Below are 27665 nucleotides of genomic sequence, written 5' to 3'. Positions count from 1 at the left end.
TACTTATTGAGAAAAGTGCAGACAGACGAACGGACGAATGGACAAGGGTGAATTTACAGGTCCACCCTTCTTTTGTTGGGGGATCAAAAATAAAACAAAATGTCAGGATGGTATTGGTCATTACTAGAAAAAATCCTCAGTGTTTCATTATTTACGATTAGTTTTATGTTTGCATTGGATGATGAAAACTTAAACAGCAGACACACATACAATTTTCTTATTTTATATATAGAAACAATTATTGATGTTTTGTGTTCTTTATTTTTGATGTTTCAAATTTTGTCTGAAGATTTCTGCAAGGTTTATTACTCACATTATCTTCCCTAATTTTCTTTATTTAAAAAAAAAAAATAAATAAATACATGAATCAACATTTGACAAAATGCGAATATTAAATTTAAGTTTAAAGTTCATGTAAACATTTACTTTGTTGCCGTATTATTTTAAATAATCTTTTTTTTTTTATCATTGTTCATGTTTGAATTCAAGTTTTGAAACATGATGTAAATCATAAGGTTATGACATCATGCTGAAGCTATCATTATTTTGTTAAAGTAATGTTTTGAGTTTTATTTATAAAATTATTTATTTGTGGACTGTTATGCTCAGCTTCATAGTTATTGTTATTTCACCGTGTTTTAACCAACTATTCCTCTGCCCTTCTTCAGGTTGTTAACTTCGACAGGATAAGAATTCTGAGTCTTGTAACTGTATCTCCAGTAATTACTGCCTTCCATAGTTGTTGTCTCGTCACATTTTGGCCAACTAATCCTTTAGCCTACTTTGGGGCCCATGGCACAGTGGATAGAGGCGTTGAATCTTTACGGTTTCAAGTGAGCATTGTTTAAAGATAGCGGGTTCAATCCTACCCAAAGTAGGCCAAAACGCAACAACTATGGAAGGCAGTAATTATTGAGGATACAGTTAAGAGACTCAGCATTCTTATCCTGTTGCGGCTAATCATCTGAAGAAGATCAAAGGAATAGCTGGCCGTAACGTGATGAAACAACAACTATGAACTTGAGAATAACAGTCCGCAAATAAATATACAAATTACTTATCTCAAAGGATTCCAAAAAATAATGTATAACTTTATTTATAAGTTCACATTATTCATCTAGAAGACTGGTTTCAATTTTCAATCACAGCATTCACTTTATTTGTTGGGAATTTATTATTTACTATTAATGATATATTCTCCATTTTCTAAATTTTGAAATCAACCAATTCTACAATGTTTTTATTATGTTTCAAAATAATAAAAAAAAAAAGATAGAGAAAGAGGTGGGTAATTAGTTTTCCCCTAACCATTAGGCCAAAGAGGATAATGAATTCAATGAGTTGGTAATTAAATTAAGAATCATAGGAGTCGCCACACATGCGCAGAAATGAACGTTGCTTTTAAACCTGGCTGGGGGCCAGATAAGCTTCTCGCTTTCTGTCATTTTATTTATTTGCTTTCTCACGAAAGCAAATTAGACACAAGATCGTTTTTAATGTGGGAGAAAACCAGCTCCCCCCAAAATGGGGGCACTCTGGCAGTATCCCCCCCCCCCAAAAAAAATAGTACTTGTCTCTGTATGAAGGGTTTCCCCCTACACTAATTGAGGATCAATTAACTTAAGTGAAGTGCTGCATCAGCCAGCCTGAAGGCCAAGCTTCCCACTTTCTGTCGTTTGCGTTTGAATAGTTTCGCTTTATTGAAAAGACAAACACTCGAGACGATGGCATGGTGGGAATTTTTTTAACTCGATCAAAAAAAAAAAAAATAGGAAAGAAACCGTGTCCATTTGCGAATCTCAGATATTATAATCTCGGAAGTATAGGAAAACTTCTCATGGAATTTAACCAACAGCGGAACCCAATCTGAAAAGCCTTTCATGGACATACACAAATGCTTGTGCCCATTTTACCTTTTATATATATATAGATACATGAATCAATATTTGACAAAATATTAATATTAGATTTTAATTTGAAAATTCATGTAGACATTTACTTTATTGCCATATGAAATAACCCTTTTAAACTGCCAGATTTAAAAGAAACCTATATTTAGGACATCAGAAAGTTTCATCAGATGTCCTGCGGCCATGGCAGGCTGAGAGCAAGTTCAATGTGTTTCCTTGAATAATAGTGAAGGAGATGATCTTTAGTGTGGCGCCTCATTAATAAACCCAAGCATCTTCCTAATTCTATACAATTCAATGTTAATCTTTTAAAAGTACGTCAATTCAATCTACAAGTTTGACACTGAAGATTTGGTGCTTGTCCAGAATTGTCCCTGTATGAAAAACAAAAATAAAGAAAAATATATATGACATATGTATCTGTGATGGCAAAAAAAATATCGTTCACCAAAAATCATGTAAATTGATCAAGTAGTTTATTTTTATAATGATAACCATTTTTAAGTGTATTTGAGTTTTTTTTTCCATGCTCCTCCCTCCCCATCCTTTCTAAAATTTTGATTTGGAGTTATCTTTCTTATTCCTTCATACTGTTTTCAAAATGGTGTCACGAAATTGTTTATAGTATTTTAACCATAAAATTTAATTTTCTTATTTAATAATAAAACTATTTCATCAATTTACATGATTTTTGGTGTATGATATGTAAATCATGAAGATTTTTCTTTTTTTTTGTTGTTTTTCCATAGGGAGAGCATTCTAGATAAGCACTGAAGATTCTGTTTATAACATAAGCATCACAAAACCAACAGAAGTTCCTGCAAAAATGCTTGAGCACATTGTAAAAAAAAATACTTACTCTTCGAGTTATTATAAAGCACCACACAAAATGCTCTCCTTTTTGGCTTCATACACTTGAACCATTTCTTCCAAGCCGGAATTGGCATCAAGAACCTGAAAAATATAATAGAGAAGAAATAAAAATTATTGCTTAAATTTCAGAGACAAATTGTAGTTTAATCTACGACATAAGATTTACAACTCATTACAAATCCATCTGAAATTGAGTTATCATCGCCAGTCAGTGTCTAGTGAGTGCAGATCACGAATATCCCAGGACTGTTGTATTTGCACATTAGTAACTCGACTTGAGTTTTACATATAACACATGGTATTAGCAAAGGATCAAACATGCAGGTTTCTTTCCAAGAATTGTGTGAAAATAAAAAGAGGAAATAAATTGATGAGTAGAACAAAAGAATGTACTATAATGTGCGGCAACGTTGCGTAGACAGCAGTAGCTGCAGTGAAATAGAAAGAGGAGCAGTAGGAGGTAGCAGGACTGGTGAAGTCATGCAGAGATAGCAGCAGGAGCAAAAAAACAGAGAGATGGTGGATACATGATGGCATGAACCGCAGGGAGAAAGAGAGTAGACGACAGAAAATTCCTGCTAGCTGATGATAGCGCTGGGAAAATTTGTTATGTAAAATGGAAAGCCCGGACAGAAAATAAAAGTGTCTCTCAAAAAGAAGTGAGTTCAAAGTGTTTCTTTTATTTGGTTGGCACTTTGATGGGGTCAACAGAGGAGAGAAAGAACGAAATGAGAACGCCTTCTATAACATAACAAGAATAGGAAGTGAGCTTAGTTAAATACAAGGGGGGGGGAGGAAGTTGGTCACCAACAGACACAAAGGCAGCTGAAATATTCATTCAGGATTGTTAATGCAGTACATGGGACAAAAGATCAGACATAGATGTCAACATATTTAGAGTCAGATTGAGTTAGTTTATGGACAGTTTTAGGAGTAACTGAGTTTTGCAACAGTTTATGGACAGTCTTGAATTTGCGACTGTTGATAACAGTTACAGTTTGGTGCAGTTCAATGCGGGTTGCAACTCGGAGCAGATCAATGTCAACTGATGACAAATAGGCCTTAACTGATGACAAAGATGTGAATGTTAGCATTTAGATAATGGTTTTCCGCAATGGTGTCACAAACGCACCCAGAACTCAACTGATATTTACAGAAAGTATCAAAGTCCATGTTTTTTTATGAGTTTTCTTGTTTCGTATTTTTATACTTGTGAACCCATGCTTGCCTCCTCAGCAGTAATCCGTCAGAGATGACAACATGGCCAGAATAAGAATGGAAATTGAAAAAGAAAAAAAAAAAATACAAAAACAGTGTTGGGATTAGTGATTGTTGTTGAGCGAGGGAGCACTTGGTCGCATGGTTGCTCGTCTGTAGAATTCAATATTACACAGTTGCTTCTTGGCTGATTACAGCATAATCATTTTCAAATCCAATGTTGACAATTTTTTATTGAATTGTCCATTGAAATAATTTAATTCTGCTCAGATTCAACCATGGTCTGCAATCCTTAAGCTGTTGTCTCATTGTCCATGAATGACTTTTGGACATGCATGAGTGATCTAAGTACTGATCAGCACTTAACTTCAGTGATCTTATGGGAACTGGTGTGTCAACGTAATTATAGTCAGATGTAATTTTTTTTTTTTTTTTTTCTTCCTTTGAAGATTGTAACGTTGGGTATGGGGCAGTCAAACCAGCTGCCAACATTGCCCTGCTTTTTATTGAAACCAGCCGAGAGCTCTTTTTTTTTTTTTTTTTTTTTTTAAATAATGGATTGAATAAATATTAGTAAAAATTAAATTTAAATTATACAATTAAAACAAAATCATACCATTCTATAATTTAATAACAGTTTTGGAACAAAAATTCTTTTACACATGTTTCTTGAGGAATTGGGAGTAAACAAAGATCAGTCTCCTATCATCAGAGAATTGTAAAAAACACACCTCCGAAAGATAGTATTTAACTGCTGACTTTTCTTAATCAAACCATAGGTATTGAGTATCTTTGGATGTGTTTTCCGTTTCGTTTTTGGATGCTGGAGAACTTATCTGGGCTACCTTTATTTACCTTCAGCTGGTACCCCTGATGTTAATCTCACGTAGCCAACGCACCGTTTTGGCATTTCAAAATAAAATCGCTGAAAGACAACGCGCGGCTCTTTACAAACAGACTTTTCTTTCTCCAACTTTACAACATGGCAAGAAAGAAGAGGAAAAAAAAGAAAGAAAAAAAAAACATGTACAAAATACTGAAGATGGAGTTTGACTCTGAAATATATTTAAATTATAAATTTCAAACAAGTAAAATATTTGTTTATTTTCGTAATATTGCATTGTGAGTTGGCTTGCAAGTGCACCTGATGCATATTTTATATATATATATATATATATATATATATACTAGCAGTAAAACCCGGCTTTGCTCGGGGCCTATGTACTATAACTTTATGTGCATATGTATGTATGTATATATATTAAAAAGTTTGATTTATGTCCAGGTAACCTACATCTAAAATTTCAAGTGTTTAGACCCAAAATTGGCGGAGGAGTTCAGTAGAGTCTGCAAAGGTCAACTCTTTCAACTTTGATCCCTTGGCAGCCAAATTTTCATCCAAAAACTGATTAAAAAGCTTGCCCTATGTCTGAATACACTTTACGTAAAATTTCAAATGTTTACACCAAAAATTGGCTGTGTAATTTGGTAGAGACCGCAGAGGTCAAATTTTTAAAAACTTTGACCCCAATTTTGACCCCCTTAACATTTATTGCTTTGGGCTCAAATCAAATCAAAAAGTTTGATCCATGTCCAAGTAACCTACATCTAAAATTTCAAGTGTTTAGACCGAAAATTGGCGGAGGAGTTTGGTGAAGTTTTCAAAGATCAAATCATTGAACTTTGACCCCTTGATAGCCAAATTTCTGGCCGAAAACCGATTAAAAAGATTTTCCCAAATCTCAATACCCCTTATGTCAAAATCTCGAGTCTATAGACCGAAAATTAACAGAGTTATTTGGTAGAGAAATGTACACAGACACACACACATTTTCACTTTTATATATATATATATATATATATATATATATATATATATATATACATTGTTACCAAGTAAGATTTATGACTTATTTGGCGTTTCATTAAATACCCCGCATTTTGCTAATTCCTACCCTCTGATGAGAAGGAAAGTATTTTTTCAAAACTCCGTGGATTAAGGACTATCCACTTATTTTGTACTCCCTTTTTACAATTAAATATGTTTTTAACTCTTTTTCAAAGTGTTTTTAACATATTTTATTAACTACTTGTTCTTATTATAAGCTCTATTTCCTATTTGGTTTTATCGAGCTTTTACATCTGGTTTAGATTACTTTATAAATATTAACTCTTCAATATATATAATATACTTTAGTTTTGCCATTTTGGATTATTTCGGTAAACTTGACTGTAATTCTTATTTCATTTTATATATATATATATATATATATATATATATATATATATATATATATATATATATATATAAAGAAAGAAATAAAATAAAATTTAAGTGAACAAACCACAGAAATAAAACAATCAAATCACATAAAAAAACATGTAATAGACTAATATTTTATCTGACTGAAAGATTTATCTGATAAAACACCCAGAAAAAGTTTTAAGAAGATCTACGTGCAAAAGTTTTTTGGCTAAAACTGTTAAACTGCATAAAACATTGATTGTCAGGCAGAGTTATTGTTAATTTTCTTTTTCAAATGTCTAGATCACTTGACATTAAAAAGAACAGAACCAGACAATTTAGACATAAAAGTACTCAGTGTTATATTCAAAGTTTTTCTGGTTATATTCATTTTACAGTTGATAGAATACTAAAGCAATCGAAAAAATAATCAAAATGAAAACTGAAAAACAAAAATTATTTCCATGAATTTCACACCATGCGATCTGGGTATATCTAAATGAATAAACATGATTTTTTTTTCATTTATCACTCTTATATTAGCATCAAAGCGTTTTTCTTTTTAAATGTCTAATCTGCATAAACATGTTTTAAATAGTTCATAATAAATTAATGTTTAGTGTTATTCATTTATAATTTTATTGTCCTATTTTTTCTATACATATGCAATAGTTTTATTGGTATTACTAGTAATTAAAGTGATTTAATAAAAAAAGACAAATTTCTAAAAAAAAACATTTTCTTAAATTAAGCTAACATTGCTTATGAGAAAGAAAGATACTGACAAAACCTAAGCGATAAGAAAAGGAGGGAAAGAGTAACTGATTGGCCTGCCAGTTTGCTTGCTTGCTTTCTTTCTCTCTCTACTCTCTCTTTTTACAAAAAAAAAAAAAAAATCCAATAAATATCACCAATTGTGCGAAAATATAATGTTCTACCAGTAATTTGCTTAATTTTCAATCTTTAAGTGATTATTGAGGCTCCAAACTGACTGTAATGACACCTTGGGCACACTGTTATATTTTTTTGTTCTGACTTGACAGATTTTAGATTATTTTTGTTTCAAAGTAAATAGATGCTTTAAAGAAGTTAAAACACAAAAAAATTATTCAGGTAAGTAGAAGAGTAAAGTTATCTTTGGTAACATTTATTTGTTGTATATTTAGTTTTTCACCCCCTTTTTTGTTTTGTTGGCTATTGTATTAAAAGGCCCAATGAATATATACAAAGTAACATTGATGTATATGCATATATGTATATATATATATATATATATATATATATTCTTAACATGGAAGCATAGCAATTTTGCATACCAATCATCAATTCTTTGTCATCATTTATGAACATTTCAAATAGCATTAATGACAAATGCAAATCGGCTTTATTTTAAAAGAAAACCAAATCTTCTCACAATTTTCAATCAATTACAAGAAAAACGTTTGCAAAACATATTTATAAAGATCTACTCTTGTAATACATGCACACCTCCTAAGTGTATTTTTTATGTTATAGCCTAGCATATGCACTGATTCAAAGAATCAGTGCATATGCTAGGCTATATTGATCTATGCAGACATTACACAGGAATTTTTACAGTCATTTGAACATTTTTAAAAATGTTTCAAATCTCTAATTAAAAAGTTAGAAATTTTAAAAGGATCAAAATCGGTACTTGCATCAGAATTGAAAATTTCAAATGAAATCGGTAATTGTATCAATCGTCCCATCAGTAATATACACATACACACATTGTATATCTGGGCAGCTAATATTAAATTTAAATATTGTTAAAAGAAACTGACAATTTATAAGTTGCATGTTTTCCCAGCCCTCAATGCTTGAAATAAAGAAACAGCAGCTATTCATAATTGCGTCAATTTTTGTTGAAACTTTTGACTTAGTTAAGTCATCATCAGAGTATAAGTGAATATTTTGTTTGGAAATTTGAAGACTGATATGAAATATCTCATCAAAATTGTGTCCTTACCATGACAGGAGCTGGCAGTGGGCCATGTACTTGGTTTATAAGCCAATCTTCATACATTTTATGAAGGTTTTCCAATAATGTCTGAAATAAAAAAAAAGAAAAAAAAAGTGTATATATAAATTTTATTTTTCATGAAGATAAAATAATTTAATAATGATTATAATGACAAGAATATGCAACTATGAATGAATTTGTAATTACTACTACTACTACTTGTGGCTTCCTTCAGTTTTGACAGACTATGGATGTCTACTGTAAGGGTGCCTGCATGTGAGATTGTTGAGGCAACAGTTGCGCAATCCTCAACCACATCTCTCCTGAGTCGGCATTGTTAAACACTAGTGGCAAGCAGAGGGAGGTCCATGACAACTGGAAACAATGGAGAGATAAGCGGAGAGCACATACAGTACCTAGAATTCCCAAATGGTCACTCATCTGGTATTAGCCAGGTTCAGCATTGCTTAACTTTGGTGATCTGACGATAACCGGTGTATCCACATGATTATGTCGTACTATTACTACGTGGGTAAATAAAAATGCTACATCTACTTGAATAACAATTACTCATGATAGGTAGTATTTAAAAAATATAAAGCGCTGTTGTAATATTATTGGCATAATATCAGGATATGAGCATAAAGATTTGGACAATTATATTTATAGCCAGGAGTGATAAGAAGGAACGAATCAAATACCAAAATCACTGTATAAAATATACTGAATCTCTGAATTTTTCAGTCATAGCTTTTCACCTTGACATGAAAAGAGAAGTACGCTCTGCTGATCGTGACTGGATTAATACTACTTTTTTTTTTATCTGGAATTATTTACAATTCAAAGCTTCTTTGAATAAACTCATAATGCTGATTGTTGCTTGGGACAAAAACATTGGATAGTTTTCTTTTCTTTACAATAGTTATTTCTTTTGCCATTTCTTTTTGGATAATTTTTTTTTCATTACAAAAGTGGCTCTACACTAAAGCATTCTGGCAGATGTTGAATAGGCAGGTTAGAATTATACTATGAAGAAGAAATAAAAAGAAAAATTTTACCAAGAAGCATGAAAAAAATATTTTAAGCAAGCATAAACCTACCGTATTCCTGTCTAAACACCAAGGATATAACTTTCTTTACTTATTGTTTTTTTTTTTTTTTTAATATAGCTCCCAGGCATTCTGTAATTTTGTCATTTTTGTAATTATTGAATAGTCATGTCGTGATAATTTCCTGGATTATTAGTAATACATTGTAATTATTATCTCTATCTCTACTATTATATAAAAGGAACTGTGGGCTGATTTGTATGAAATTTTGCACAAATGCACTTTATGTATCTGGCAGTGTTCTTAGTATTGATAATCGATAATTGAAAAAAATCTGATGAAAAAAGGAACAGGCGATTTTGACTAACATTAACATCTTATACAGCCTAACATTACAAGTGCATTTGAGAAATTTTTTTACCACACAGCCAGAAAGACCAGGCATATAAAATCCGCAGTAGCTTCTTTGATATGACAAGAATGTATTCAAAATGAATGTTTCTATTTAGAGCACAATTGAACCATGATGTTTGACTGTTGCATTCTAAACTTTAATTCAAGCCATTATATATAAAAAATTCTTTTTTATAAAATTAACAATAGGTTCTCTACAGTGCAATGTAGACTACAATGTATTGTGGATTAAGTAACTGCAGGGAAGTATGTGAAGCTTCCTCCCAGTGCACTATGATAGATCCCCAGCTAGATCAAGTAATCAGTCAATTTGATTGAAAAATGGGCAATTTTACGGATTTCAATGACAATAAAAATATGGGAGTGTGAAACAATTGTTGATCATCATTCAATCCAGAGTCGTTTCTCCTTACTAATAATATGATTGTTTTACATTTATTCTATTCTAACAATTATTATAATAAAGTCTGTGGAATCGGAGTTAGAGTAGAGAAGTACCCTACTCGTAATAAGAAAAACAACAACAAAAAACAACAACAACAACAAAAGAAACAATAAATTCACTGAGCCGTGAAAAACATGTTTATCCTCTTTAAAATCAAAATGCTATTAATAATATAAATTATTATAAGTAAACGATTTCCTAGGGTGGAGTCTGTTCGTTTAAAATTTATTTAGAGTAGATTTGGTTATTTTGTTTTACAGCATATCCACCCTTTTTGGGTAATTTAATTCTGAATACGGTAATTCTGGAGGAAAGGTTTTATGCTTCAATTTATTTATATCTCCAAATATTTATTCATGGTGTTTAGTTTGGTTGTTTTGTTTTTGACTTTGCAGAACACGACTGAGTTTTGCAAATAGAAAAAAAACCCCAAAAAACAATAACATCAATGTTTGGTTCATTTAAGCCAGGAAGCCAATATTTTCAGACAGCCTGGTCTGGTGGTACCAGATATGTATAACCTTTATTTAGACAAAAAGTATAAAGTTGACTTTGAGGTATTTTTAGCAGGTTTGTAACTCTTGCTTTCTTTATTTTGCCATTTTAGTCATCACATTTTTCATGAGTGATGTTTCTGACAAAGAGGGGAAAATTGCTGTTTTCTGGGTTGGAATCTATTCATTTAACACTTATAGTCGGCTAGTTTTTGACTTTGAGGTAGTATTTGTTTTCTTTTTTTTTTTTTTTTTTTTAGCTCCTTACATGAAGTGGTTTCATGATTTATTTAAAGCAATTTCATAAAAAAAAAATTTTTTTAAATAAAAATTTAAAGAGCAAATGAGTATTTGGGATACTGACTTGCCAACTCTACTTATAATAGAGATGGTGTCAATCCCAAAAGAGTTCTCTAAAATAACATTCATTGTAATTAGTAAATCATTTTTGTTTTTTACATTCAAAGAATCAGTGCATATGCTAGGCTATACTGATCATTTAAGTTGATCATGTTTAAAAATGATGACCATGAGAACAAATAATGAACAAAAAAAGGGCAGATGACCTAAGAACTAAAAATTATGCTTAAAATAATGTTCATGATCCAAAATTCCCCACATAAATTAATCAAATAGTTTTATCTATAAATATAAAAGCAAAAATGTGTGTATGTATGTTTGCTTTTTGTGTATGTCCGAGAAAGGCTTTTTTTCCTGTGGCTGCTCAAGGCTGTCACTCATTCTTACAACTTTTTATATCACGTCGAAATCATAATATCTACGAGTTAACATCGGGGTCACCTGTCTATTTAATTTGTTGACTTTGAAAAGATAAATATTCAACATTTTTCGATCGCCACATGTGCATTAAGCTCTTTCGTATAATAAAAGCGAAACTAATTCTGGTGGCATTTTTCCAGTTGCGATCTCCGGAAACGTCCGAAAGCAATCGGCTTTGATCAATGTGGAGTTTCTCCTTATATCAGACAATTGCTATTCAATTTGGACAATCCCCTTTTTATGGGGGGCTGGTTTTCCTCACAACATCTTAGGGAAACAAAAAAAAAAAAAAGAAAAAATCCTGCCCTGCAGTAAATAAAATACTGCCCCGCAGTCAAATTTGACCTCATTAAGTACGGGCACCTGACAAGTTTTAATACTTAAATAAATTCAAACATGTTATCGTTACTATTTCGTGGTGGCCCAGTGGTTAATGTTGCACGTTTTTTTTTCACACTTTAATTTCCAACTTCGACTCAAGGGTTTAGGTTCGATCCTTCATACTTACCTACCAAAACTTTTTTTTTTATTTTAACCCCCCCCCCAACACAAACACCCAGGTGTTTTGATTTACCTAAAGCCACACACACCTCCAAAACACTCGGGCAATGCCGGGTACCCCCCGCTAGTTTTTTATAAAGAAAATCATTTTTAAGAAATTGAGCAATTAATGTGAATTTTAGGCTTTTATTTAATTAATTGAAATTCTTATTGAGATGAGTTATTTGTATTGATTATCCATTTTATTTTATTGCGGACCATTATCCTCATCTTTCTTAGTTGTTGTTCCACAGTGTTTTGGCCAACTATTACTCTGGCCTTCATCAGGTGGTTAACCATGACGGAACAGGAACGCCGAATCTCCTAACTGCATCCTCACCAATTACTGCTTTTCATAGTTGTTGTCGTCTCACTCAATTTTGGCCAACTAAGCCTCTGGCTGGCTTTGGGTAGGATTGAAACTGCTGTCTTCAGACAATGCTCACCTGAAACCGTAGAGATTCCACGTATCTATCCATTGCACCACGAGCCCCGAAGGGCGATCAAGGTCAGAACAACAACTAAATGATGAGGATAATAGTTTGCAATAAAATAAAAAGGATAAATAATACAAATTACTCATTTCAATAAGAATTCCAATTAAATAATATATATATATATATATATATATATATATATTTTTTTTTTTACCATTTGGTACCGGACCAGACAATGGAAGATCAGATAAGAAAGAAATGTAGATTTATAATACCAAAAAATTCAACCTTGATTGCGCTTCGGGGCCCGTGGCGTAGTGGATCTCTACGGATCCAGGTGAGCATTGTCTGAAGATAGTGGTTTCAATCCTACTCAAAGTCGGCCAGAGGCTTAGTTGTCCAAAACGTGGTAAGACAACAACTATGGAAGGCAGTAATTGCTGAGGATGCAGTTAGATTTGGCGTTCCTATCCCATCGCAGTTAACCACCTGATGAAGACCAGAGGAATAGTTGGCCAAAAAATTGTGAAACAACAACTAGAAGATGAGGATAATAGTTCGCAATAAAATAAAATAGCTTTTAACATAAATCCTAGAAGTTTGAATCATTGTTGAGTTATCTTCCCTTGTCTTTTTTTTTTTAGATTCTTTTCAAAATGGCAAAAAAGCCAGCAACTCTTCAGTTACTCATAAAATTTGATTTTCTTATTTAAAATTAAAAGTACTTGATCAATTTACAGGATTTTTTGGAATATATTTTTTGCCAGAGGTACATATTCAAGTTATAGATCTTTTTTTTATTTTTGTTTCTTTATATAGAGGAAATTCTGAACAAGAACCAAAATAACTAATTAATCTTCTAAAAGTCAATATTTGCTTGTATTTTATAGAAATCGATATATTAACAGAACACTTAAATCAGTTTCAATAAGGGTTAAATTTTCCACAAAATCTTAAGACATTATTGAAACTTCTCTCCAATTATATCTGAAGTCTCCAGTGAAAGTTATCGATTAGGTCTATAAAATAACTGAAATATATTAGAGCGCAAAGAAACAAACATTTTTTTTTTTTTCAAATAGATTTCTGGTTTCATAAAACCAAAAATAAAATTAAACAAAAAAATATCTCGGTGAAGAATGCATTTTATTTTTTACTCAAAAGAAAAAGAAAGCACTCCAATCTATATCTGTTGTTCTGGAACCTGATAAAACAAAGAGCTGCAAAATCTAAACCTTTCTAATATTACATGTTTGATTTCCGAATGGAAACCATGCATGAATCTGCAAGCATCTAAATGAGATTGTCAGGTCGAAAATGTAAATAAAATAAATTTTTAAATAAAATGGGAAAATTCTGACGATAAAAACCTTTAAAAATATTTTGAAAAATGCAAAGATTTGTCATTTTTATTTTGAGAAACAAATACGTACCACAGGAACCGTTTCTTCTTCTTTTCGAGATCTCTTTTTCAATCGTTCATAGCAAATGTTTGGGTCTGCCTTTAAGTAGACTGATTTTATAAAATCAAGAAAAAAAAAAAATGATGTCAAATGCAAAACACAAAATTTTTTTTATTTATCTTTTTGTGTGGAAATTACTCCAGACAAGGCATGAAGCCATCTGATCTAAAGAGCTAAAAGAATTAAAAAATATTTTACTTCAAGGCCTCAAACTAGCCAACAATAAGCGTTAGAGTGATTCCTACACTAAAATACAGTGATTCTTCCCCCTTTGTCAGAAACATCGCTAATGAAATGCGAGAATAAAGGACAAAGTAAAGGAAGCAAGATTCACAAGGCTGACAAAAGTAAATCTACATTTGTGACAAATCAACTATTTTCTGTTTATTTAAAAACCAGGAGTAGTGATAATGTAGTGGTTATTGGCATAGACTGTTGGCTAAGTGTGCTGTGTTCAACTCCTGTTGGAGCTTTTACATCACTTTCTCACTTAATACCCTTGGGAAAGGGATGAATCCATCTCATCTCATGCCAAATATAGGTAAAATAATAGAATAGACTAGATTCTTAAGCCTTGATTGAGCAACTAGTCTAAAAGGAGATAAAGAGAAAAAAAAGATACATTCCTCTAACTACACAGTATCCTGATTGCATAAATCCAAATAATTTTTATCAGTTCTTGTCCAGGATTGAAACAGAAACTACTTGATCAGTTTACATGATTTTTGGAATATGATATTTTTTGTTCCATCACGAATCCATACATCATACAGATTTGCCTTTATTTTTGTTTTTTAATATGGGGGAATTCTGGACAATAACCCAACTAGTCTAGAAGGAGATAGAAATGAAAAAAAAATGTGCACTTCCTCTAACTTCACAGCGTTCTAATTGGATAATCCAAATAATTTTTCTCCATTGCATTTCATTGACTTCACTTGGTCAATGATTTAATCGCAGCAAATACTTTACACACAAATAGACATGGCAGTCATTTTCTTACTCTACTTGCAAAATGTTTTGAATAAAAATTTGGATGCGACATTTGATTGTATTTATTTTTGGCATACAAAACACAAACAAATATCCTCATAGCTCACATGCCATCTGTTGCAATTTGTAAGTTCATTTCTTATATGTTATAATCAATAGCACCATCTACACCACCTATGAATTATTAAACACCATTTTATCTAGAGCTGTGGACAAAACTAAAAGACATGAAAAGTCTTGTCATATTTGAGCTGGTGAATGTCTGTCCCATTTCAGAGTTCTTGATAACATGTAGAAACATATTTGTCATTTAGCTGACCCACTCTTTCTTCTCTGCAACCTCTGACAGATGTGATGTTGCTAATCTCAGTCTTTTCTATAAATACAATTATGACTCGTGTTCTTCAAAATTGTCTGATCCAATTCCAGCTTCCTTTGTTCCAGCTTCTTTAAATTATTAATCTAGTGATTTCCATCAAGTCATTGTTTTGGTACCTCATTGTAATTGATGCCTCCGTTCAGTCTTGAAAGACAAAGGATACTCCCTGTAGGGGCAGCTGTGTATGTAATTGTGAGGCAAGGGTTGCATAATCCCGAACTGCACCTCTCCTGAATCGGCATTGCTTGAGTCCAGTGGCAAGGAGAAGTCCAGGATGACTGAAAACAATGCCGAGATAAGCGGAGAGCACATACAGCACCTGGAATTCCCAAATGGTCACCCATCTAATACTGGCCAGGCTCACTGTTGCTTAACTTCGGTGATCTGACGGGAACTGGTTTGTCAAACGTGATTATGCTGTATATACAGATTATTGTAATACAGATTATTATGTCAGTAGTTTCTTTCCAAAAACTGCAGGCTTGTGGAACTCTCTTTCTGCTGACCGTTTTCCTCTTATCTATAAACTTAGTCTTTTCAAGACTAAGACCAACAGGCATCTCATGTCTTTGCAATACCCATTTTTTGTTCTTGTTAGCTCCTTACATCAAATGGTTTCATGCCTTGTCTGGAGTGATTTCCATAAATTTTTTTTTTGAATAACTACCAAAGTTCAATACTTATGATGGATATATATGTCATATGAGACGCATAGATATTGCCACAAAATGTGGGCATTGTGTAGTTTTACAGGCAACTTAATTAAAAAAAATATATTTTTATAGCTTTAATTGACTATGTTCGACTCAGAATTCACCCTATATTAAAAAAAAAGTAAGGAAAAATCTTTATGATGTATGTACCTGTGATGAAATGGAAATATATTCCAAAAATCATGTAAATTGATCAAGTAGATTTATTTTTATAAAGAAAATAATTGTTAAGTGATTAATGGGAATTTGTAGGCACTACAACATAAAGTTTGAATTATTGAGTTAACTCCCTTTGTTATTTTTTTTTTTTTTAATTGTTTTTGTTAAATTGTTTCCAGTCGCTCTTCTGTTTATAAAATTTGATTTTCTTATTGAAAAATAAAACTACTAGATCAATTTACATGATTTTTTGGAATATGATAGTTTAATTTCATCACGGGTACATAGATCATACAGATTTTTCTATTTGTGCATTTTTAATATAGAAGAAATTCTGGACACAAACCGAATTTTGTTTAACGATATATTCTCCTTACCTATCAAGTCTAACTGGGTGTCATGAGCTGACACCAACCAATTGAACCACTGACTCAAAACTGCATACTCCAAACCTGTCATGGCACCACTGGAAAAGAAGATACAAGTTTTAAAAATTTTACTTATGTTAATTTGTTATTACTTTCAGAAAAAAAAGGCTATATTTTTAATTTCTACTAAACACTTATATATCATGTGACAATTTTTGAATAATTACTTAATTTTTATCAACAGTTTTTTTTTTACTCATGTTCACCCCCAAACATGGCAACGCACTACTTGGACATAAGGAGCTACCAATTGAGACCATACCTAGGAAAGATTAACAAGATGTTGGTTTATGTTACATTTAAACTTCTGCATATAAGTATAGTCAGGGAAGCAGGTAGCAAGAAGGGAATTCCGAAGTCTAGCTGTTCGAGGAAAGAAGCTATTATAGTGGAAAGCTTTCTGGAATTTATGGACCTCAACAGTGAAGGGATGTGATTTTGTTGCTAACGAGTTTGTCGGCGATATGTATGTCGAGGGGGCACACGTTCAACGAGTTCATTAGAGCACATTCTATTAAAATACTTGTAAGAGAGGTACGGGGAAGTAACATTGTGTTGATAGGACAGGGGTTGGAGCTTAGTTGACAAAGTGCGACTTATTAGATTGAAGACTTTTTTGGACCCTATCCAAAAGGGAGAGACTTTTTTGGACCCTATCCAAAAGGGAGAGACTTTTTTGGACCCTATCCAAAAGGGAGAAATTTTTTTGGATCCTATCCAAAAGGGAGAGACTTTTTTGGACCCTATCCAAAAGGGAGAGACTTTTTTGGACCCTATCCAAAAGGGAAAGACTAGTGGTAGATGCAGCAGCTCAGATGTAGCAACAATACTCAATGCATCAGCTCACTAATCTAATATATAATATAAACACTACCTAAGAATTCTTCTTTTAAACTCCTCGGCCTAACATTCACGGGCAATATGAACTGGAACAAATACATTGAGGACATTGCAAAGACTGCTGCAAAGAAGGTGGGTTCCCTGTATCAAGCTAGAAGACTGCTTGCATTTGAGAGTATCTTGTACCTCTACAAAGCCACCATTCGCTCATGCATGAAGTATCGTTGCCACATTTGGGCTGGTGCATCTACCACTCTCTCCCTCTTGGATAGGATCCAAAAAAGAGTCTTCGATCTAATAGATCCCACTTTGTCAACTAAGCTCCAAGCTCTGTCCCATTGCCGCAATATTGCATCTCTGTGCCTGTTTAAACAAATATTTTAATAGAATGTGCTCTGATGAACTCTTTGCACTTGTGCCCCTCAATGTACATATTCCCGATAAACCTGCTTAGCAACAAGATGGATTACTGCGGCTACATCTTCTTTCTCATAGAAGAGCCATTGCAAGTCTTTGCTTTATGCTCAACTGAGCTTCAATCTATGGTCCCCCCTTGCAAAACATTCACAACAAACACTTGTCTAGCTACAACCACTGTCAACAATTTCCCTACTCTCTATCTGTGCCTAACACTAAATGAAAATTCCATGAACAAAATTTCTTTCCTAGAATTTCCCACCTGTGGAACTCCAGTTAACAACATAGCAATTTTCATATCCGATGTAAATAAGTTCTTAGTGAGATACTTAGTCAATTTACATTACTTTTGGAATACAAAATTTTCTTTCCATCACTGGTGCATACATTATACAATTTTTTTTTTAACATAGTGGAAATTCTAGACAAGTACTAAAATCTGTTCTTTTTCTATCTTGAATAGGTAGCTAGCGTTTTAATCTCACTGTCAGTCCAACAGATGTTTCAACTTTATAAATATACAGATGCGGTGTCGGCTGTATTAAACGGAAATAACTGTCAGAGCATGCAAACCATTCTTTAATAAACCATTGACGTATGAAAAGTATACAAAATAATAAGGATACCAAAATTGGTTGAACTGTTGTAGGCAGTAAACAAAGCAACACTGTTTTTACCTTTGAAACCCATTTTTCACAAAACAATGATGTGTGCTGTATACGGAACGTTCTAGAAGTCTGACAGGTTTGGTCTGCAAGAAAAAAAAAATTAATCCATATAAGGACAATGAGTTTAAAAAACATTTTAAACAAAAAACAACTCAAATATGTGAGTGATCAATAGAAAAAAAAGCTGAAATCAAGATTCCCACACCAACCAATATACACCCCCAACACACCTTGCCAGGAAATTTAATATACATAATCTTTTATTTATGGCAAATTCTAACTTTTTGGGGCAGTTCACCAAAAATATTTTTCTATGGGAGATAAATTCGGTGTATATTATTTTTCATGGTAAAATATAATTAACAAACCAAAACTAGTAATTATATATCATACGAATCAGCACTTGATACCGGGAGAAATGCCCTTAATAAAAGTCACTTTTCTCCACTTTAACACTAAGTCCGAGTAAAATACTAGAGTCATTATGTATTTCTTATGTATTTTTGGCCGATTTTCTATGAGTTCAACCCTAAATTAATACCAAATTGGCACATTGAAGAAATTGACATTTCTCATGTAGGCGGTCCTGTCAGGTTTTGCCTATTTTACAGCGTTTACTAAATTAACACAAAATTACCTATTTTACAGTGTTTACACAATTAACACAAAATTAGCACATTAAAAAATTGAAATTTCCCATGTACGCATACTTTCAGGTTTTGCCTATTTTACAGTGTTTACACAATTAACACAAAATTAGCACATTAAAAAATTGAAATTTCCCATGTATGCATACTTTCAGGTTTTGCCTATTTTACAGTGTTTACACAATTAACACAAAATTAGCACATTAAAAAATTGAAATTTCCCATGTACGCATACTTTCAGGTTTTGCCTATTTTACAGTGTTTACACAATTAACACAAAATCAGCACATTAAAAAATTGAAATTTCCCATGTACGCATACTTTCAGGTTTTGCCTATTTTACAGTGTTTACACCATTAACACAAAATTAGCACATTAAAAAATTGAAATTTCCCATGTACGCATACTTTCAGGTTTTGCCTATTTTACAGTGTTTACACAATTAACACAAAATCAGCACATTAAAAAATTGAAATTTCCCATGTACGCATACTTTCAGGTTTTGCCTATTTTACAGTGTTTACACAATTAACACAAAATTAGCACATTAAAAAATTGAAATTTCCCATGTACGCATACTTTAAGGTTTTGCCTATTTTACAGTGTTTACACAATTAACACAAAATTAGCACATTAAAAAATTGAAATTTCCCATGTACGCATACTTTCAGGTTTTGCCTATTTTACAGTGTTTACACAATTAACACAAAATCAGCACATTAAAAAATTGAAATTTCCCATGTACGCATACTTTCAGGTTTTGCCTATTTTACAGTGTTTACACAATTAACACAAAATTAGCACATTAAAAAATTGAAATTTCCCATGTACGCATACTTTCAGGTTTTGCCTATTTTACAGTGTTTACACAATTAACACAAAATTAGCACATTAAAAAATTGAAATTTCCCATGTACGCATACTTTCAGGTTTTGCCTATTTTACAGTGTTTACACAATTAACACAAAATTAGCACATTAAAAAATTGAAATTTCCCATGTACGCATACTTTCAGGTTTTGCCTATTTTACAGTGTTTACACAATTAACACAAAATTAGCACATTAAAAAATTGAAATTTCCCATGTACGCATACTTTCAGGTTTTGCCTATTTTACAGTGTTTACACAATTAACACAAAATCAGCACATTAAAAAATTGAAATTTCCCATGTACGCATACTTTCAGGTTTTGCCTATTTTACAGTGTTTACACAATTAACACAAAATTAGCACATTAAAAAATTGAAATTTCCCATGTACGCATACTTTCAGGTTTTGCCTATTTTACAGTGTTTACACAATTAACACAAAATTAGCACATTAAAAAATTGAAATTTCCCATGTACGCATACTTTCAGGTTTTGCCTATTTTACAGCGTTTACACAATTAACACAAAATCAGCACATTAAAAAATTGAAATTTCCCATGTACGCATACTTTCAGGTTTTGCCTATTTTACAGTGTTTACACAATTAACACAAAATCAGCACATTAAAAAATTGAAATTTCCCATGTACGCATACTTTCAGGTTTTGCCTATTTTACAGTGTTTACACAATTAACACAAAATTAGCACATTAAAAAATTGAAATTTCCCATGTACGCATACTTTCAGGTTTTGCCTATTTTACAGTGTTTACACAATTAACAAAAATCAGCACATTAAAAAATTGAAATTTCCCATGTACGCATACTTTCAGGTTTTGCCTATTTTACAGTGTTTACACAATTAACACAAAATCAGCACATTAAACAATTGAAATTTCCCATGTACGCATACTTTCAGGTTTTGCCTATTTTACAGTGTTTACACAATTAACACAAAATTAGCACATTAAAAAATTGAAATTTCCCATGTACGCATACTTTCAGGTTTTGCCTATTTTACAGTGTTTACACAATTAACACAAAATTAGCACATTAAAAAATTGAAATTTCCCATGTACGCATACTTTCAGGTTTTGCCTATTTTACAGTGTTTACACAATTAACACAAAATTAGCACATTAAAAAATTGAAATTTCCCATGTACGCATACTTTCAGGTTTTGCCTATTTTACAGTGTTTACACAATTAACACAAAATCAGCACATTAAAAAATTGAAATTTCCCATGTACGCATACTTTCAGGTTTTGCCTATTTTACAGTGTTTACACAATTAACACAAAATTAGCACATTAAAAAATTGAAATTTCCCATGTACGCATACTTTCAGGTTTTGCCTATTTTACAGTGTTTACACAATTAACACAAAATCAGCACATTAAAAAATTGAAATTTCCCATGTACGCATACTTTAAGGTTTTGCCTATTTTACAGTGTTTACACAATTAACACAAAATTAGCACATTAAAAAATTGAAATTTCCCATGTACGCATACTTTCAGGTTTTGCCTATTTTACAGTGTTTACACAATTAACACAAAATTAGCACATTAAAAAATTGAAATTTCCCATGTACGCATACTTTCAGGTTTTGCCTATTTTACAGTGTTTACACAATTAACACAAAATCAGCACATTAAAAAATTGAAATTTCCCATGTACGCATACTTTCAGGTTTTGCCTATTTTACAGTGTTCTTGATTAGATGCCTTTTTAATTATTTACTTCAGAATACTAGTGTCATTATGTATTTCTTATGTATTTTTGGCCGATTTTCTATGATTTTAACCCTAAATAAACACAAATTGCAAAGTAAACTTATTAAATAGTGCATAAAGTAAAACGCCCTAAAAAAGGCAAAACCTGCAAGGTCCGCGTACATGGGAATATTCAATTTTTGCAATGCTTAAATTTTCTCTTTATTTAAGGTTTTTATCATAGAAATCTGGCGAAAAATAACGCAGGAATACATAATGACATTAGTATTGCAAAGTAAACTTATTAAATAGTGCATAAAGTAAAACGCCCTAACATAGGTAAAACCGGCAAAGTCCGCGTACATGAGAATTTTCAATATTTGCAATGTTTTAATTTTCACACCAGCAAAGGTTTTTATCATAGAAATCTGGCCAAAAATACATCAGGAATACATAATGACACTAGTATTGCAAAGTAAACTTATTAAATAGTGCAATAAGTAAAACACCATAAAATAGGCAAAAACCTCCAACGTCCGCGTACATGAGAATTTTCAGTTTTTGCAATGTTTTAATTTAAACTTCAGCTAAGGTTTTTATCAAAGAAATCCGGCCAACAATACGTAATGACACTAGTATTGCAAAGTAAACTTATTAAATAGTGCAATAAGTAAAACGCCCTAAAATAGGCAAAACCTGCACGGTCCGCGTACATGAGAATTTTCAATTTTTGCAATGTTTTAATTTTCTCTTTATTTAAGGTTTTTATCATAGAAATCAGGCCAAAAATACATCAGGAATACATAATGACACTAGATTTGCAAAGTAAACTTATTAAATAGTGCATAAAGTAAAACGCCCTTAAATAGGCAAAACCTGCAAGGTCCGCGTACATGAGAATTTTCAATTTTTGCAATGTTTTAATTTTCTCTTTATTTAAGGTTTTTATCATAGATATCCGGCCAAAAATACATCAGGAATACATAATGACACTAGTATTACAAAGTAAACTTATTAAATAGTGCATAAAGTAAAACGCCCTTAAATAGGCAAAACCTGCAAGGTCCGCGTACATGACAATTTTCAATTTTTGCAATGTTTTAATTTTCTCTTTATTTAAGGTTTTAATCATAGAAATATGGCCAAAAATACATCAGAAATACATCATGACACTAGTATTGCAAAGTAAGCTTATTAAATAGTGCATAAAGTAAAACGCCCGAAAATAGGCAAAACCTGCAAGGTCCGCGTACATGAGAATTTTCAATTTTTGCAATGTTTTAATTTTCTCTTTATTTAAGGTTTTTATCATAGATATCCGGCCAAAAATACATCAGGAATACATAATGACACTAGTATTACAAAGTAAACTTATTAAATAGTGCATAAAGTAAAACGCCCTTAAATAGGCAAAACCTGCAAGGTCCGCGTACATAACAATTTTCAATTTTTGCAATGTTTTAATTTTCTCTTTATTTAAGGTTTTAATCATAGAAATCTGGCCAAAAATACATCAGAAATACATCATGACACTAGTATTACAAAGTAAACTTATTAAATAGTGCATAAAGTAAAACGCCCTTAAATAGGCAAAACCTGCAAGGTCCGCGTACATGAGAATTTTCAATTTTTGCAATGGTTGATCCTTCTCTTTATTTAAGGTTTTAATCATAGAAATCTGGCCAAAAATACATCAGAAATACATCATGACACTAGTATTGCAAAGTAAACTTATTAAATAGTGCATAAAGTAAAACGCCCGACAATAGGCAAAACCTGCAAGGTCCGCGTACATGAGAATTTTCAATTTTTGCAATGGTTGAAAGTTCTCTTTATTTAAGGTTTTTATCATAGAAATATGGCCAAAAATACATCAGGACTACATGATGACACTAGTATTGCAAAGTGAACTTATAAAATAGTGCAATAAGTAAAACGCCCGTAAATAGGCAAAACCTGCAAGGTCCGCGTACATGAGAACTTTCAATTTCTGCAACGTTTTAGTTTTCTCTTTATTTAAGGTTTTTATCATTGAAATCTGGCCAAAAATACATCAGGAATACATAATGACACTAGTATTGCAAAGTAAACTTATTAAATAGTGCAATAAGTAAAAGGCCCTAAAATAGGCAAAACCTGCAAGGTCCGCGTACATGAGAATTTTCAATTTTTGCAATGTTTTAATTTTCTCTTTATTTAAGGTTTTTATCATAGATATCCGGCCAAAAATACATCAGGAATACATAATGCCACTAGTATTACAAAGTAAACTTATTAAATAGTGCATAAAGTAAAACGCCCTAAAATAGGCAAAACCTGCAAGGTCCGCGTACATGAGAATTTTCAATGTTTGCAATGGTTGATCCTTCTCTTTATTTAAGGTTTTAATCATAGAAATATGGCCAAAAATACATCAGAAATACATCATGACACTAGTATTGCAAAGTAAACTTATTAAATAGTGCATAAAGTAAAACGCCCTAAAAAAGGCAAAACCTGCAGGGTCCGCGTACATGAGAAGTTAAAATTTATTCAACGTTTTAATTTTTATTTAAGGTTTTTATCATAGTTTTTATCATGCATAAAGTAAAACCCCCTTAAATAGAAATCTGGCCAAAAATACACCAGGAATACATAATGACACTAGTATTGCAAAGTAAACTTATTAAATAGTGCATAAAGTAAAACGCCCTAAAATAGGCAAAACCTGCAAGGTCCGCATACATGAGAATCTTCAATTTTTGCAATGTTTTAATTTTCTCTTTATTTAAGGTTTTTATCATAGAAATGTAGCCAAAAATAAATCAGGAATACATAATGACACTAGTATTGCAAAGTAAACTTATTAAATAGTGCATAAAGTAAAACCCCCTTAAATAGAAATCTGTCCAAAAATACATCAGGAATACATAATGACACTAGTATTGAAAAGTGAACTTATTAAATACTTCATAAAAAGGCAAAACGTGCAAGGTCCGCGTACGTGAGAATTTACAATTTGTTCAACGTTTTAATTTTTATTTAAGGTTTTTATCATAGAAATCTGGCCAACAATAAATCAGGAATACATAATTACACTAGTATTGCAAAGTAAACTTATTAAATAGTGCATAAAGTAAAACGCCCTAAAATACTAAACACCTGTACACGTGTACATGAGAATTGTCAATTTTTGCAATGTTTTAATTTTCTCTTTATTTAAGGTTTTTATCATAGAAATCTGGCCAAAATACATCAGGAATACATAATGACACTAGTATTGCAAAGTAAACTTATTAAATAGTGCATAAAGTAAAACGCCCTTAAATATGGAAAACCTGCAAGGTCCGCGTACATGAGCATTTTCAATTTTTGCAATGTTTTAATTTTCACTCCAGCAAAGGTTTTTATCATAGAAATCCGGCCAACAATACATCAGGAATACATAATGACACTAGTATTGCAAAGTCAACTTATTAAATAGTTCAATAACTAAAACGCCCTAAAATAGGCAAAACCTGCAAGGTCCGCGTACATGAGAATTTTCAATTTTTGCAAGGTTTTAAGTGTCTCTTTATTGAAGGTTTTATCATAGAAATCTGGCCAAAAATACATCAGGAATACATAATGACACTAGTATTGCAAAGTAAACTTATTAAATAGTGCATAAAGTAAAACACCCTAAAACAGGCAAAACCTGCAAGGTCCGCATACATGAGAATTTTCAATTTTTGCAATGTTTTAATGTTTTTTTAAGGTTTTTATCATGGATATCCGGCCAAAAATACATCAAGAATACATAATGACACTAGTATTGCAAAGTAAACTTATTAAATAGTGCATAAAGTAAAACGCCCTAAAATAGGCAAAACCTCCAAGGTCCGCGTACATGAGAATTTTCAATTTTTGCAATGTTTTAATTTTCTCTTTATTTAAGGTTTTTATCATAGAAATCAGGCCAAAAATACATCAGGAATACATAATGACACTAGTATTGCAAAGTAAACTTATTAAATAGTGCAATAAGTAAAACGCCCTAAAATAGGCAAAACCTGCAAGGTCCGCGTACATGAGAATTTTCAATTTTTGCAATGTTTTAATTTTCTCTTTATTTAAGGTTTTTATCATAGATATCCGGCCAAAAATACATCAGGAATACATAATGCCACTAGTATTACAAAGTAAACTTATTAAATAGTGCATAAAGTAAAACGCCCTAAAATAGGCAAAACCTGCAAGGTCCGCGTACATGAGAATTTTCAATGTTTGCAATGGTTGATCCTTCTCTTTATTTAAGGTTTTAATCATAGAAATATGGCCAAAAATACATCAGAAATACATCATGACACTAGTATTGCAAAGTAAACTTATTAAATAGTGCATAAAGTAAAACGCCCTAAAAAAGGCAAAACCTGCAGGGTCCGCGTACATGAGAAGTTAAAATTTATTCAACGTTTTAATTTTTATTTAAGGTTTTTATCATAGTTTTTATCATGCATAAAGTAAAACCCCCTTAAATAGAAATTTGGCCAAAAATACACCAGGAATACATAATGACACTAGTATTGAAAAGTGAACTTATTAAATAGTGCATAAAGTAAAACGCCCTAAAATAGGCAAAACCTGCAAGGTCCGCATACATGAGAATCTTCAATTTTTGCAATGTTTTAATTTTCTCTTTATTTAAGGTTTTTATCATAGAAATGTAGCCAAAAATAAATCAGGAATACATAATGACACTAGTATTGCAAAGTAAACTTATTAAATAGTGCATAAAGTAAAACCCCCTTAAATAGAAATCTGTCCAAAAATACATCAGGAATACATAATGACACTAGTATTGAAAAGTGAACTTATTAAATACTTCATAAAAAGGCAAAACGTGCAAGGTCCGCGTACGTGAGAATTTACAATTTGTTCAACGTTTTAATTTTTATTTAAGGTTTTTATCATAGAAATCTGGCCAACAATAAATCAGGAATACATAATTACACTAGTATTGCAAAGTAAACTTATTAAATAGTGCATAAAGTAAAACGCCCTAAAATACTAAACACCTGTACACGTGTACATGAGAATTGTCAATTTTTGCAATGTTTTAATTTTCTCTTTATTTAAGGTTTTTATCATAGAAATCTGGCCAAAATACATCAGGAATACATAATGACACTAGTATTGCAAAGTAAACTTATTAAATAGTGCATAAAGTAAAACGCCCTTAAATATGGAAAACCTGCAAGGTCCGCGTACATGAGCATTTTCAATTTTTGCAATGTTTTAATTTTCACTCCAGCAAAGGTTTTTATCATAGAAATCCGGCCAACAATACATCAGAAATACATAATGACACTAGTATTGCAAAGTCAACTTATTAAATAGTTCAATAAGTAAAACGCCCTAAAACAGGCAAAACCTGCAAGGTCCGCGTACATGAGAATTTTCAATTTTTGCAAGGTTTTAAGTGTCTCTTTATTGAAGGTTTTTATCATAGAAATCTGGCCAAAAATACATCAGGAATACATAATGACACTAGTATTGCAAAGTAAACTTATTAAATAGTGCATAAAGTAAAACACCCTAAAACAGGCAAAACCTGCAAGGTCCGCATACATGAGAATTTTCAATTTTTGCAATGTTTTAATGTTTTTTTAAGGTTTTTATCATGGATATCCGGCCAAAAATACATCAAGAATACATAATGACACTAGTATTGCAAAGTAAACTTATTAAATAGTGCATAAAGTAAAACGCCCTAAAATAGGCAAAACCTCCAAGGTCCGCGTACATGAGAATTTTCAATTTTTGCAATGTTTTAATTTTCTCTTTATTTAAGGTTTTTATCATAGAAATCTGGCCAAAAATACATCAGGAATACATAATGACACTAGTATTGCAAAGTAAACTTATTAAATAGTGCATAAAGTAAAAGGCCCTAAAATAGGCAAAACCTGCAAGGTCCGCGTACATGTGAATTTTTAATATTTGCAACGTTTTAATTTTCTCTT

General features: G+C 31.8%; 1 protein-coding gene and 1 pseudogene across 3 annotated transcripts in view; both read right to left on the bottom strand.

The window, feature by feature from the left end:
• Positions 1-27665, bottom strand: part of LOC145293038 (thymidine kinase 2, mitochondrial-like) — a 582922-nt gene that overhangs the window by 6148 nt on the left and 549109 nt on the right. For all 3 annotated transcript variants that reach the window (XM_080139339.1, XM_080139341.1, XM_080139340.1), the window contains 5 exons: positions 18459-18532; positions 16474-16562; positions 13823-13902; positions 8237-8317; positions 2770-2864 (listed from right to left, as the gene is read on the bottom strand). In XM_080139339.1, coding sequence (XP_079995465.1) covers positions 2781-2864; positions 8237-8317; positions 13823-13902; positions 16474-16562; positions 18459-18532 — 408 coding nt within the window. In that variant the 3' untranslated portion in view covers positions 2770-2780. The remainder of the gene's footprint in view (positions 1-2769; positions 2865-8236; positions 8318-13822; positions 13903-16473; positions 16563-18458; positions 18533-27665) is intronic.
• Positions 15532-15649, bottom strand: LOC145293588 (5S ribosomal RNA; annotated as a pseudogene).

This window comes from Euprymna scolopes, chromosome 14 (assembly GCF_053919585.1).
Source record: "Euprymna scolopes isolate OS-2025 chromosome 14, ASM5391958v1, whole genome shotgun sequence".
NCBI lineage: Eukaryota > Metazoa > Mollusca > Cephalopoda > Sepiida > Sepiolidae > Euprymna > Euprymna scolopes.
The sequence above is the reverse complement of the archived record's forward strand: the minus strand, read 5'-3'. Positions and strand labels throughout refer to the sequence as shown.